This window comes from Lutra lutra, chromosome 11, assembly GCF_902655055.1.
Source record: "Lutra lutra chromosome 11, mLutLut1.2, whole genome shotgun sequence".
NCBI classification, from domain to species: Eukaryota; Metazoa; Chordata; class Mammalia; order Carnivora; family Mustelidae; genus Lutra; species Lutra lutra.
Window position 1 is genome coordinate 93,648,832 of NC_062288.1, and position 13,593 is coordinate 93,662,424.

General features: G+C 41.3%; 1 protein-coding gene across 1 annotated transcript in view; it reads right to left on the reverse strand.

The window, feature by feature from the left end:
• Window positions 1–3,785: 3,785 nt before the first annotated feature.
• The window catches only part of KIAA1549 (KIAA1549 ortholog), a 134,371-nt gene continuing 124,563 nt past the window's right edge, over window positions 3,786–13,593 (reverse strand). Inside the window, exons 19-20 of the mRNA XM_047695063.1 lie at window positions 11,681–11,826; window positions 3,786–9,673 (exon numbers count right to left, since the gene is read on the reverse strand). Coding sequence (XP_047551019.1) covers window positions 9,419–9,673; window positions 11,681–11,826 — 401 coding nt within the window. The 3' untranslated portion in view covers window positions 3,786–9,418. The remainder of the gene's footprint in view (window positions 9,674–11,680; window positions 11,827–13,593) is intronic.

Here is a 13,593-nt window from a genome sequence, read left to right on the forward strand (position 1 = left end):
TACAAAGCCTTTGCTGCTCACAATAAACACCTAATTTCTTCATTTCTTCCTCAAATGACATGGATTCCCATCTCTCCATTCTGGCTCCTCTTCTCCCAATCTTTCCATCCAATTCATTAAGCATTCCTTTCAAAATATGGCACCTATACTTTTCAAATAACAACCAAGGGAGATGGAAATTCTTATATCCCCTCGCTGGAACAATATATTTCTATTTATAGTGTCTAAGTCTGGACTGATCTTTCAGATATGTGCAGCACACCTAACATGTCTGTTAACACCCTCAAATCTGTTCCTATAAGTGCTGTTAGACCATACTCCCTTTATTCTATATGTATATTATAGATTTTTTAATCCTAGAAGTAGGACTTTAAGCTTAGTAAGAATAAATGAAATTTTGATTTTTTTTTTGTGGCCTGTGAGGTAGCCTGTTAATATCATTTAACTTTAAAAAAAAAAAAAAGATTTATTTATTTTAGAGAGTGTGAGCATAGGGAGGTAGGAGCAGAGGGACAGAGAGAATCATAAGCAGACTCCCCACTGGGTGTGGGCCCCGATGTGGGCTTGATCTCATGACCCTGAGATCATGACCTGAGCCAAAATCAAGTTGGATGCTTAACCAGTAGAGCCACCCAGGAGCTCCACATTTTGACTTCTGATTTCCACTCATCACAATACCATCCTGCTAAATTTTGAAAATATAAAAATATAAAATTTGGTAAATCACTCTAAACTCATTTATGTGAAGAACAAAGAAACTCTAATTTCTGAGGTCCTGGGCCCAGTAAACTCAGAAGGTGAAACCTTAGTTATCCAGAAAAGTGTCGAGGCACAGAGGACTTTGTCATAAGCCATAGGCCACTGACCCTATGGAAACAGCTGAGATGCTACTCCTGCTTCATCCGGAGGAGACAAAGTGCCAGCCAGGGCAGGAAATGCATTGTGCAGAGCCAATGTTTATGTCTAGTTAGCCAGTTAAGGAGAGCCCCACTATCAAGGAAAAAACACTGAGGCACACACTTTTCACAAGGGTCCCTCAAACACAGTTTGTGTACTGAAGTCTTTAAGTTACCAAGCATTAAGGCTAAAGGCCAGAAACAGACTATTACTCTCCGGACTGAAATAATACTTTCTTCCTATCCATAAAGTCCTCTATCTCCGACACCAAGCAGGAGATCCCTGCAAAATTCCAGGGGATGGGTCAGGGGGTTTGTTGGGCAGCACCCCCTGCTGGCATGCAGATAGGAAGAAAGGGTTGGGCCTCTCAAGGTCATGGTGCCCTTTTACTCTAGCAGTTAGAAAACCTGCTGCGGAAGGTCTTCAGACACATCTCCCCATCCTTCTTTCCAGATGACCTCCAACACCAACTCTAATCCTTTTGCCCTCCTCCCAGCCCTCCCTCTGTCCTTGTGTGCTATGGAATCCAAACCAATAGCTTATTGTAAAATCAATTAGAAAACAAAGCATTCTCATCAGTCCCAATCACAAGATTAAGTTGGCTGAGATATTTTTTTTAAGACCAAAATTCACTAAAATTTTGATGATTTTGATGGCTGTTATTTCTGATGGTGGAGTTGTTTTTATTTTATTTTCTTCTTTTTTTGCTTATCTACTCTTTGACCAGGAAAGACAGAACACAAAAAGGTTAGGGTTACCTGGCTAGATATAGTAACAGGATATTCTCATTTAAATTTGGTTAATTATGTCTTTTTTTAAAAAACTTTACTCCTTTGTGTATAAAATTAATCTCACAAGGAATCCAGAAATAACAGTACTGGGGAAATGTAAGACAGCAATCTGAAAATACACTGGCTCTTGGCTTTCAAACCCAGGATAACTCCCATCCGTCACAGCTTTAGGAGGATCTAAGGGGGAAGAGATGCTTCTGGATTCTGCTAAAGTAGAACATCCTTGCTGCTCTTCAAAAGCAGGCATGGTGCACAATACTGTTGGGAAAAAAGACCAACATTCACTATTACCGAAATGCAGCAACTCCATTTCTGCTTTTAAGTCTCTCTCTCTCTCTTTCTTTCACTCTTTGTATTGTTTGCTTTAGAACAATTTCAGAATTTTAAAATGCTGGATGAAGGAAACCAACCACTGTTATCATCACATTACAGAATCAAAACTTAAGTACTTACACTAATGCAGATTTCAAGACACTGGTACAAGCATCCAAGACCCAGCCATTCTAGAACAAGTTTACGGTAAGTTTTCCAGCGATGTTCTGTTTTAGGCTTCTGTAATACTATCCTTTGGCATGAGTACAACAAAAAATAGTTTAACTACACAAATGTGGGTTACCTGGACTTGTGGTTGTAATTTTTCGAGTCCTTAACCCTGGAGAAATCAAGCATACACCAGTCTCCTTATTCCTCAGAGGGGTATAGCAAGGAATGTTCAGGAAATCTTTAAAGGAAAGCAGTTACTAAACAAACAGTGCATGGTCCAACAACAACAAAAACATTTCATTAATTTGATTATCTAATTCAGACACTGGACCAAAGGCTCTCTCTCTGTATTGCTACTATTTCGTGTTTTCTTTTTACAGTAAGTGGCACTTGGCAGGTGCAAAGTGTAAGGGGACACAGAGGGAAAAGAAATGTCAATCATGGTTTAAATTCATATTCATGTCAACTCCGTGTTCAGACTCTGGGCGTGGGACCAGCCTGACCTTTTTCTTTCACAACTTAGCCACTTCCAGTAACTCCTTGTTCTTCTATGGTTTTGAACCTATTTACGTGCAGAACATATAAAATCTCTTAGGGGAACCAGTTGCGGCACTTAGCCTCCATTGTATTTTGCTTGTTCCTTTTTTTTAATCTAAAGCTATGTTTATTAAAACATGAGGACGTATTAATTAAAACTGCCAGCTATGTTGAAAATACTAGAGTGCATTTGTTTTAAAATTCCCTTATTTTTCCTTCAAGAATTAATATTTGGTTTTGTCATGTAAAACATACTTTCCTTAAGGTCTCTTTCTTTTTTCTGATTTTTAGGTCCAAACTCTCCTTTGGTTGATCCTATGACTTCTCCTACATGGAGGTTTATTTTCTGCCAAGACTTGGCTGTTGTTAACTGTGGTTCCAACTTCCAACAGGAACCAGCTGCTCTGAGAAGCATGGCAGGGGCTGGGTGGTGGCTGCCCCCAGCAGGCTCACATGAGCCTCTCTGCACAGGGTCCGGCGGCTTCCTCTGTACCAAATTTGTAAATTCTTAAACCATTTTAGATGTAGAGAAAAACTGTAAAAGTAGAGTGTTTCTGCATGTCCCGAGAGAAGTCTTAGTAATCACAGTAAAGTTAGCAAAACCAACAAATTAACCTTTGTACAATACTACTAACTACCCTATGAACTTGATTTGGGTTTCATTACTTTTTCCTCTAATGTCACTTGTTATTGTTCTTGTTGTTCCCAGATCCTATCCATGTTTCCACATTTCATGCCATTGTGCTGTTGCCCCGTATTTTGCTCCTTTTGCTTTTCTCAGTTTCAAGGCATTATTGTCTTGGGTTTCATAAACAACTCCAGGTTTACCCTATGCCCCTCCAATTGTGCAGACTTTGATCTTCTCCTTTATCATTCTAGATTGTAGAGACCTAATCCTTTAATTCCAAAATGAATCTGCTCTTAGTGGAAGCATCAATCTGATTAGCGGGAAGCAGAAAAGCAAAACACAGTGGGCAGAAGCGGGTGGTACCAGCCAAGGGAGGAATGAACAGTTCTGCAATTTGCACGAGCAGACTAGATTCATTTCAACTTAACTCCTTAGAAAATGAAGGTCCTAGGTGTTCTTATCAGGGACACAACCATTAGAGGAAGAGATCATTTCCTTCTACGATCACACTCTACAAATGAGAAAATCACATTACAAAGGAAATAAACAGAAAAGATCATTTGACACCAATTATAGCATTTATTGACATTTCCATTTAAAATGCTAGGAAAGCAGTATAAATTGTAAACATGGAAACCAAACACTTGCATAAATTATTTCAAAAACTCTACAGCACATTAGAAAACAGGGCGGCTAATCGAAGGGTAGAAACATAACTGACAAATAGAAGGGAGGGTTTGATTACTAAATCATATACCCACGCTGAAATTTAAGTGCCCATTTGAGACCAGCAAACCATGATTGTCAAGTTCAAGTTGCAGTATCGATGCCACAGGTGGCCTCAATTTACTCTGCATATTTTCATACATTATCACTCATAGTCCAGGAATGAGTGCAGGAAGTCTGAAGAACATGGACCTTGACAAAGTAGGAGGAGACAGGTGGGTAGCCCAGAGCAACTCTGCTGAGCCAGGGTAATGAACCCAATCTCCACACTCCCTCAAGGATTCTCTGGAGGAGGGCCAAGCTCAGTGTTTACCCCTCTTTCTGAAATGAGCCCTCTGGTGTTTAGAGTGAGTACATTCATCAGTGGAGTCTCCTTCTTTTTCCACATGAACAAGAGGAACAGTACAGGGAGTCTGGCTTAAAGTTGGTCCTATACTATTCCTAACTTGCACACTTAGGAAATCAAGTCATGAATGCCTAAACCGGGGGCATGAGACTCTTCATGATGCTCCAAGATGTCCAGAAATGTTTCGGTGGAACCAGGGACCGAGCGTCTCAAATCACTCCAATTTCTATCTCTGTCCCTTCTACCATTCACTCTTTCTTGAAATGTGAAGTGGCCCCAGAGCAGAAAAACTTGGAAGAAGAAGGAAAAGCAAGGATCCTGTAGAACTACCCTGTGGGAAACTACTTTGCACTAGACCACCTCAGATTAAGACATCCATTCCTTCTCTCACTTGCTCGCTGGTTCCTAACTTTGCTTCGTATTTCCAAGGCATTTAATATTCTTTTCCTAAATTTCAATGCTGCTGCGTGTTCTTAAGATAAGTTCTTAAATGTACTGTTAACACACATGAGCATGGAATTAGGATTGTACCGTGAGGTTTCAGTTTTCAAGTCTTTTTAATACTAGGGAGGGGAGTCCTAAACACTCAAAGTCACTTCCAAGAATATCAAAAGAAACCTAAAATATACACACTCCTTATTCATTAGGTAGTAAGTGTGAGGCTATTACATTTTATGAGTATGTTACAGCAGCTGCTCTTAGAGACCCCTCTCACCTGTTTTAAGAATATTCATTCATGTGTTGGATTAAATGTAAAAATGAAGTCCAGGTTACCATTCCATAAAAATGTGTTTTGTGACCAAATGGTCAGTGTGCATGTTCAGAAGCGGACTCCTTCACGCTCCCGTCAGGGACAAATGTGGATAAGCAGGCTCTGGAGACTGGCTTTGGAGGTAGAAATGGAATGGCTAAAGCTCACCTTGAGCTGAAGTCGGTATGGCCGTTAAGACTGGAGGCCCCCTTCTCGCCTGCCCAGAACCTTAACCAGCTTTCCTTTCAATCAGCAAATGCATTCATGTCTAAGAATCTAATATGAAAGGGAAAGAGAAGTGTATTTAATGATTAACGTGTGAATTACTGCAAATGCAAATCGGTGTCCCAGTGACTGGTTTGGCCCTGGAGCACTAAGAAGGGCAATGCAGTAAACACTGACCCTGTACACAATTAAATGGGAGGCTCATAAAACACAGAACTACCTGTTTTGGCCCAAAGCCTTCATGTACACCATCACCTATGCTTTGCATCACAGGCATCAGGCCCTGAAAAATCTGGCTGGCAAAACCTGCTTCATCTGGTGCTCAAAAGCCATGTCCCACCAAAGTCAAAACATATTCTGAAATCAAATAAAATGTGGAGAAAATTGTGTAGACAGCTACAAAGAAGTGGAATATATTTAGTTATAACCTACTATGCTCCACAAAGGACTTAATGTGTTTGAATGGCTAACCACTGAGAGCTGCCCTAAGCAGTAAACCTCGGTGGAATTCTTACAATATTTTCATACTTTACAATTGGTCCTTCAGTTCTTGGTACCCTTCTCTTCCCTCCTCCAGACTGGATCTCTTGCTGTGCAGACCTTCTTCACAGACCCAGCCACTGTCTCACTGTATTCTTGCAAACACATTCTCACAGTCCCATTTCCTCCTCTTGTTTAATTAGAACTCCCTATATGGTGTAGTTAGGGATCCTGTCTCCATATTGCATCAGATCAAGTTCATTTTCAAGGACAGCTTCATCCAATTTCTCCATCCTTCGCCACACCCATTCCCAGCTCTTCCCTTGCCATCTCACCAGTTCCCCCACCTTCATTAAAGTAGCTTTTGAAGTGGGCTTCTCCCCAGGATCCCATGGTTTCCAAATGTGCAACATCCCTTCTCCTGAATACCCAATGCACTTGCGTATTTTCAGTGAATCTTACTGATGTTCACACCACATGATGTATCTGTAGCTTCCATCTTTTATACCCAGCTATGCTATCTGATTTAGAGTCTAAGCTCTAAAAAACAAGAATAATGTTGACATTTTTGGTGCTAGAAACGGCAAAACTTCAGGTGCAAAAAGATGTTTGATAAATGATGTTTTAAAGTTAAGGATGAAGGAAGTGAATTTCAAGCAAATAGAGAAAGAGGAAGAGGAGTCACATGGCGCCCTTAGTTTTGCTTTGGTTACTTCCATGTGAAGTCATTCACTGGTAGATAACAGCATGTCGGCTGTCCAATACCAGTTCAATCATACAGATAACATTTTACATTTCACCAAGCTTTGTGCACCCTCCTTGAGGGTTGTTTGCACACAAGATCGTATCTGAATCTTGAAACAATCGATTCTGGGAGGTGGACAGAAGAGGTCTGTCCTTATCTGGCTGATGGGGAGAAAGAGGCTTGAGAAGGTACCTGACATAGCAAGTTGGTGACTAAGTAGACTCTGAAAATGATCTCCAACCCTCTCTGAAATTCTGACTCAACCTAATGGCTTGCATGATTACCACCAGAACTTTTTTTTTTTTACTATTATTTTTTTTTTAATCAGAGAGAGTGAGCACAAGCAGGGGAAGTGGCAGGCAGACAGGGAGAAGCAGGCTCCCTGCTGAGCAAGGAGCCCGATGTGGAATTCGATCCCAGGACCTTAGGATCATGACCTGAGCTGAAGGCAGCCACTTAACCAGCTGAGCTACCCAAGCGTCCCACCACCAGACTTAAACTAGGAAAAGAGAATAGACACAAAATTTGACTTTTCATTTTAGAGTACTTCAGTTAATGGAACTTCAAAGCCACACAAGATCAACATGAGAACCTTTCTTTTCAGTAGATCATGTTAACCGAGTGTCCAAAGACCCACCTGGGTGTGGTGCTCCCAACAACAGTCAGTCTGTCCTGAGTTTGGTGACAGGAAACTGCTGTAGGTGTTCAGAGGAAACAGGTGCACAGTGTGCTTTACAATCAAAACAAGAGTGCTGGTGATCCCATGAGCCTGCCCACACCACGCCACACACCACCGGTTATCCTATGTTATCTTTGGTCATGACATTAGCTGAAAAGTCTATCAATTCTAAGCATAACAATACAGGTGGAATCCTTTTATACTAATCTGAAAGGCATCAAAATCACTACTGCAGCCCTCTGGAAAACAAACACCCGTTTCTGGGATGTACAGAGGAGGTAACCATTCTTAGTACACTGTGTGCAAAGAGACACTGAGCAGAATGGGAGGAGAGGGCCTACGTTTACTCCATTTGCTGTCACGCGACCTCAATTTACTGTAAGGTGTTCATAATAAAATTCTGCTTGGCTATCTCAAATTCCTAACATATTCAGGAAGGCTGGTATTTCCCGAATACTGGCACAGAGGAAGAAAAGGCTACATTTAACTTCCCAGAAGAAATATTCCCTGTATCATCAGACTGTCTGACCAGCTTCATTAAGGAAGCGCTAAAACATGATTGTGGCCCCCAGTGATTACACTTCGGAAACCTATTTTAGCTGTTTCAGGGTTCTTAAAATTTGTTACAGATTTTGATTCATCAGAGCTCCAAATCTCTGTTTATCTGTCGTTCATCAAAAGTATTAGCGAATCTAATAAAAAAGGATTCCTAGTGGAAATCTGTTATGGTTTTCCTCTGCGCTTCACTCAGGTATCAGAAAAAAGAATGGCCCTTGTTGTTATATTCCTTACTCTAGCTTGGGAAGTAGGGAAATGTTTACTTCAGGAGTGAATCTCAAGACAGATGGTACCCTCTGTCAGGCCCCAAGAACATAAGATGGTTTTAACAGTCACTTAGTGGTCATGCACAATAAAATCAGAAACCAGGAGCAACTCTTGCCTTTCCCTTGTGGTCCTCAAAGCTCTTCATTACATTTCTTGATTTATTACTGAGAGGCTGGATTGAACTCTGTTCCATTTCCAGGTCTTGAACACAGAGAATGTGATTACTAGAAATGTACTTGTGAATAACAATTTGTTGGCCCCAGTAGTTTTGGTAAATAATTTTTTTCTCATTCAAACATAATTTGTGAGCAACTCATCAGCCAAGTGCAAGGATTGGTTATGACCTCCTGAAAGCCTCCTTCTGTAGGTCTGACCTTAATGACGACATGCACCGAAATGGGATGTTGTTGGTACTTGCATGCGCCCAATTAATAAACAGCAAATACAATTAAGAATGTAAATCTAAACTTCAATATGTATTTTGAATAACCAAATAAATATTAAACTTTCCCCCAGGGCCCCCCCCCCCCCCCCCGACCCTGTTTGGGAGGTTGGTTGTTCTTTTTTTTCTTTCTAGAACAAAATGAAATCTTCAGCATGTTCTTCCACTACAAAAGCCAAAGTTGCATTTCACAGACATAAAGGTGGAGGGGCCCTCGGAGCTGTAGCACCAGAAGAAGGAAAAATGCAGATGATGGCTTCTTTTGGAATCATCAGGCTCTACAATCTATCATTTGGTTTCTCACTAGTAGCTTTTTTAATTCCCAAACAGTCTTAGTATTTTTGTTGTTAATATGACTATTAAAATAAGTTCCTATGGAGAAAAAGAGGGAAATCAAGCTGTTAATAAAATGTCTTCAAATCTCTTTTCTCAGAAAACAAAGCAGCAAGTTCACCATACAAACCAATCTGAATCACACTTTCCCAAGGATATGCTGGATTCTGTTCATCCCTATACCATCTACACATTTCCACCTTTTACCTTTAAAAAGGAGAGGAATTTAGTGATTTTTTTTTTTCGTTAGCTTAGGTTTGTGGTTTGCCTTCACGAAATGCTGCTGGCTTTTGGCCAAAAGTATGTACATGTGGACTACAACCCAAGTGGTCAAAAAACTGCCCACTTATTAAAAGCATCGTGAGCCGTCCCGTGACTTATGGCATCTTCTAACTTTGCCGCTTGCTCCCTCGCATGGGCACCTAGCCCAGGAGAGGCGCGTTCTCTCACCAACACCCATTTCATTGATTTCCGTTTAGTCTTGCTTCCACGGGAAGCGGATACTTGGCAAATTTGCAAGGCGATGCCGATCAGCTGTGGAAGTTCTGCACGGCGGTCTGTTTCTGGGAAAGCCGGAGCAGCTCCTCGCGGATCGCTTTGATGAGTGAAGCTGACGAGTGGCCGGGCTGGAGGTCTTCCGTGGAGCTGGTGGTGTAAGTCAGCCCCGCGCCCTGCAGCCCCCTGTGTGGGAGGTTCCCGGGAGGAGCGGAGGGCTCCCTGCCTGAAGTCCTTGGCACCTGGAACAGCGGTGAGTTAGAGTACTCCTGATGTCCAAGCATGTGCGTCTGAAAAAAAACACGGCACACGTCACTGGGCTTCCCAGGGAAGCGCAGGAGGGAAAATCCCATTCAAACTGGTGGTGGGCGTGCCCCCGGGACTTGAACTCCTCCTGCCCACCTCCCACCGAACGTGGCCCTCCAAGAAGGCCCCCGGGATGGAATATAGAAACTGTGGAAGAACTGCTGGAGGGAGAGCAGTACAAAAAAACAAGCCCTGAACTTAACAGGTGCCTATTAAATACTGGCTTAAAGGCAGACAGAAAGAATGATGAGGTTGGCCAAGTCTCGGTGCCCCTGTGTGTGCAAGGGAGGGGCCCACTGGGATAACAGGAATGGACCTGGAGAGCTGGGGTGTCCTGTGGAGGTGAAGGGTCAGATGAGAGTATCTGAGAGTTGGAAGAGACGAGCAAGTACTTGCAGAGAGATTGATAAGAACTGCTTTGCTCTGGGACTCGAGCCCTGGGAGGGTGTGCATGTGACACACACAGGGACCACAGCACATGGGGAATGTCACAAAATCATTTTCTATTTTATTTATGTGTATCTACTGACTCTTCTGCACAGCCTTTTCTTTAAAAAGTTATCTGCACTAGGACACACGACACTTTTGCTTATATTTGCATAATATAAATTAATTGGGCATCCATTGACTAGAATTATTGTACTTTTCAGTGATTTTTTTCATATTTTTTCAGTGAAAAATCTCTCTTTAGATATATACATGAGTACTAAATCTGTGGTTTCACTGATGTTAAAAAGTAAGTCTCCTGGTAAACATGGCATTCAAGCCCTCATGTTTCCAAATAGTGATAAAGTGTCAGTGTCAAGTAAACACCGGGTTTGATAGGAAAATCCAAAATACCTTATGAAAATAAGTTAGGCACAATGAAGGCAGAAAAAGGTCAGCAATGTAAAGCAGACACCTGAAATTCAAAGTATAACAATGTATCTATTGGAGTAAAATTATATTCTCAAATCAATTTTCTTTCACTGAGTAGTAGAAGCCTCCAGTCAGGAAAATAATTTAGTGCATTTGCTGGAAAGACATGTAAATGCATGTAAAATTCTTGAGAAAAACAAAGGAGAGCATCTGTGCCTGTATTGATCCCATCCCTATAAAGGAGTGATCAAAGGGATGAGAAGCCTCTAAGAGAAACTGTGCCTTGGGACCCCCAAATTGTGAGCTTATGGCTGAAGCAACTCCGTGGGGGGGGGGGGGGTCATAACGGAAATGATGTGGATAAACCCACAACAAACCATAAATGGGGAGCAAGTAGGTATGTAAGATCATGCAAATTTACCCAGTAACGCCAAAGATCAAGTGCAGATTTTAGTCACCTACAGGTTCAAATTCACTACTTGAAAGTCAAAATCAGAGTCAGAAAGTACAACTGTGGTTGCCTGCAGCCGGGGTTGGGAGGGGGGAGGGCAAATGCACTTAGTGTTTAATGAGCAAAGAATTTCCACTTTATAAGATGAACAATACTATGGAGATAGATGGTGGAGATAGTAGCATGACATCGTGGATGTACTTAAAACCACTGAACTGTAAACTTAAAAGTGTCTAAGATGGCAAATTTTATATTATGTGTGTTTTACCACACTAATTATATAAAAATTAGAAAAAAAAAATTTTTTAACTGATAAAAAAAATTAGAAAAATTTTAAAGGTAGCTGTTACTTATAGGTCTCTGTCCAGATTTTCTGTAATGAGTATCACTTTTACTATCTTTTTAAAAGGTTATTTTCAAAAATTCACTACTTTAAGCCTGAAATCTGCCTCAGGTAAAATTATATGCTTTCTATAAGTTCAGTGTAATTACTCAGCCACCCTGGGTGGGTGGGAATTTACTACTTAAAAACTGCAAGCAAAAATACACTCACAGAGAAAAGGGAGAGAGGTTAAATCTTTTTTTAAATGTAGGTTTTAAAAAGGGATCCTCAAAGCAGAAGCAGCTAAATTTAATGATTATGTCTGAGTTTTCAGTGATGACCCAAACACAAGATACTCACAGCCTCTCTTCGGCCAGCTTCATCCTCCCCATATGAAGGCCAGCCGGGTCCCCCATACTGGCCGCCTCTGCTGGGTGGGATTTCCACTGGCTGGGCTCCAATTCTGCTTGCAATTCCCACCTGTGTCAGGTGCTGAATCTGGGAGCCTGAAGGAACACAGTGGGACAGGCTGGTCACCACTTGTTGGGAAGTGAGGCTGCCTGGCAAGACACTCCAGTTTTTTGTTTGTTTGTTTTTTGTTTTGGTTTTGTTTTTAGATTTATTTATTTGAGAAAGAGAGGAGGGGCGGAAGAAAAGGGAGAGAGAGAGAGAGAATCTCCAGCAGACTCCCCGCTGAGCAGGGAGCCCAACACATGGGCTCAATCTCACGACATGAAATCATGACCTGAGCTGAAACCAAGAGTCGGACACTTGTGCATAAGACACTTCGGTTCTGACCACAGCTCTTCCTTAGGGACAAGGAATACAAGCATTATTCAAACATGGCACCAATTCTATCTCCAGAGAACAACATTTCCTACGGAAAACAGACCGTGAGCTTCTTGGTTCATGGGCTCTTATTTCCATTGAATACAGTGATGTTCTTATTTTCCTGGCTAGACATCAAAGGACAGGGTATAATGGCTATAATAGAGGGTCCTTCTGTTCATTTCTATAAAGGTTACAAATAAGGATGATCTTACTTAGAAAAAATGAGTGAAATGTTTTGGAGTCATAAAGATGTAACCTAGTTCCTTTTTGCTCATGGCTTTGAGACTCACAAGGAGAGAAAATACAATATGCATTTTTTTTTCTTAAAAGGCAGGGTGCCTATCTCTTTCCTTTCAGCATGTTTAAGTACATTTATTTTCACTATACTCATATTTTTCCCATAACTTGGCTATGTCATAATTAAAAATTTAAGGCCCCCTCCCCCCAGCTTCCCCAGTGAGGTATACTGATGGCTAAAGCCAGGAGTCTCTCTAGAGCACATGCTCCACACGTAGACATGCTGTAGTCTCAAGTAGCTATGAAGGCTGGGCTATAAATGACATATTTTCTCCTCCATCAACTTCTAGCATATGGATATATCCCTATTTCATAGATTAAGGGAGGAAAAAAGTGATCTTTAAGCACTGTGAAATAAAATACTTGTATCCAAAAGCTTCTCAGATCATAAAATACAACTGTGCTCTGCGGACCGGTCCTACAAGGTTCAGAGATTTCACAGAGGTAGGGGAGGTGGGCCTCTCCACCTTCCAGTTCTCTCCTACTCGACCTATCAAATTAACAGCCTCCATTAACCAAATACATTAAAGAAAAAAAAAAAAAGGAATACCACAATTTTATTTGGATATCTAATAACTAAAGGTCAGGAAAAAAACCTGCCTGGCTCCTATCAGAGCAATGTACCCTGCAGAAACTCTTGCCAGTTACTGAAGTTTTATATAGTTATTAAAATTATTAGGACCATCAGTACTGTTTGCCCAACACACATTCAGCAAATCCTGCAAAGAACAAAAATGCAGCACACTGTTCTCCAGTGTTTACCAAGGTGCAGACAAGTACGTAGACAGAAAAGCATACCTTTGTGTTAAAACTAAAGTGGTAGTTGAAATCCTAATTGAGACACAGTTCTGTATCTTGCTTTGTTAACTTAATGTTACAGCACAGGCTTTCCCCACGATGCAAGTAGGGCATCATACTCAGGAAACCTGGGTTTGCATTCCAGCCCCGCCACTGTGACCTTGGGCAGCTGGCTACCACTCCCACTGAGCCTTGATGCCTCAATTCTCAAATGGGGATAAAAAATTCACCTCATGATGTTATTTCAAGAACTGAAAGAGATAAAATAGGTCAAGTACCATAAAAGTAAGAGGCAATTGGGAAATCTTAAAACCCTCTTTTTTTTAATTCTTTCTGAGCTCTTCATT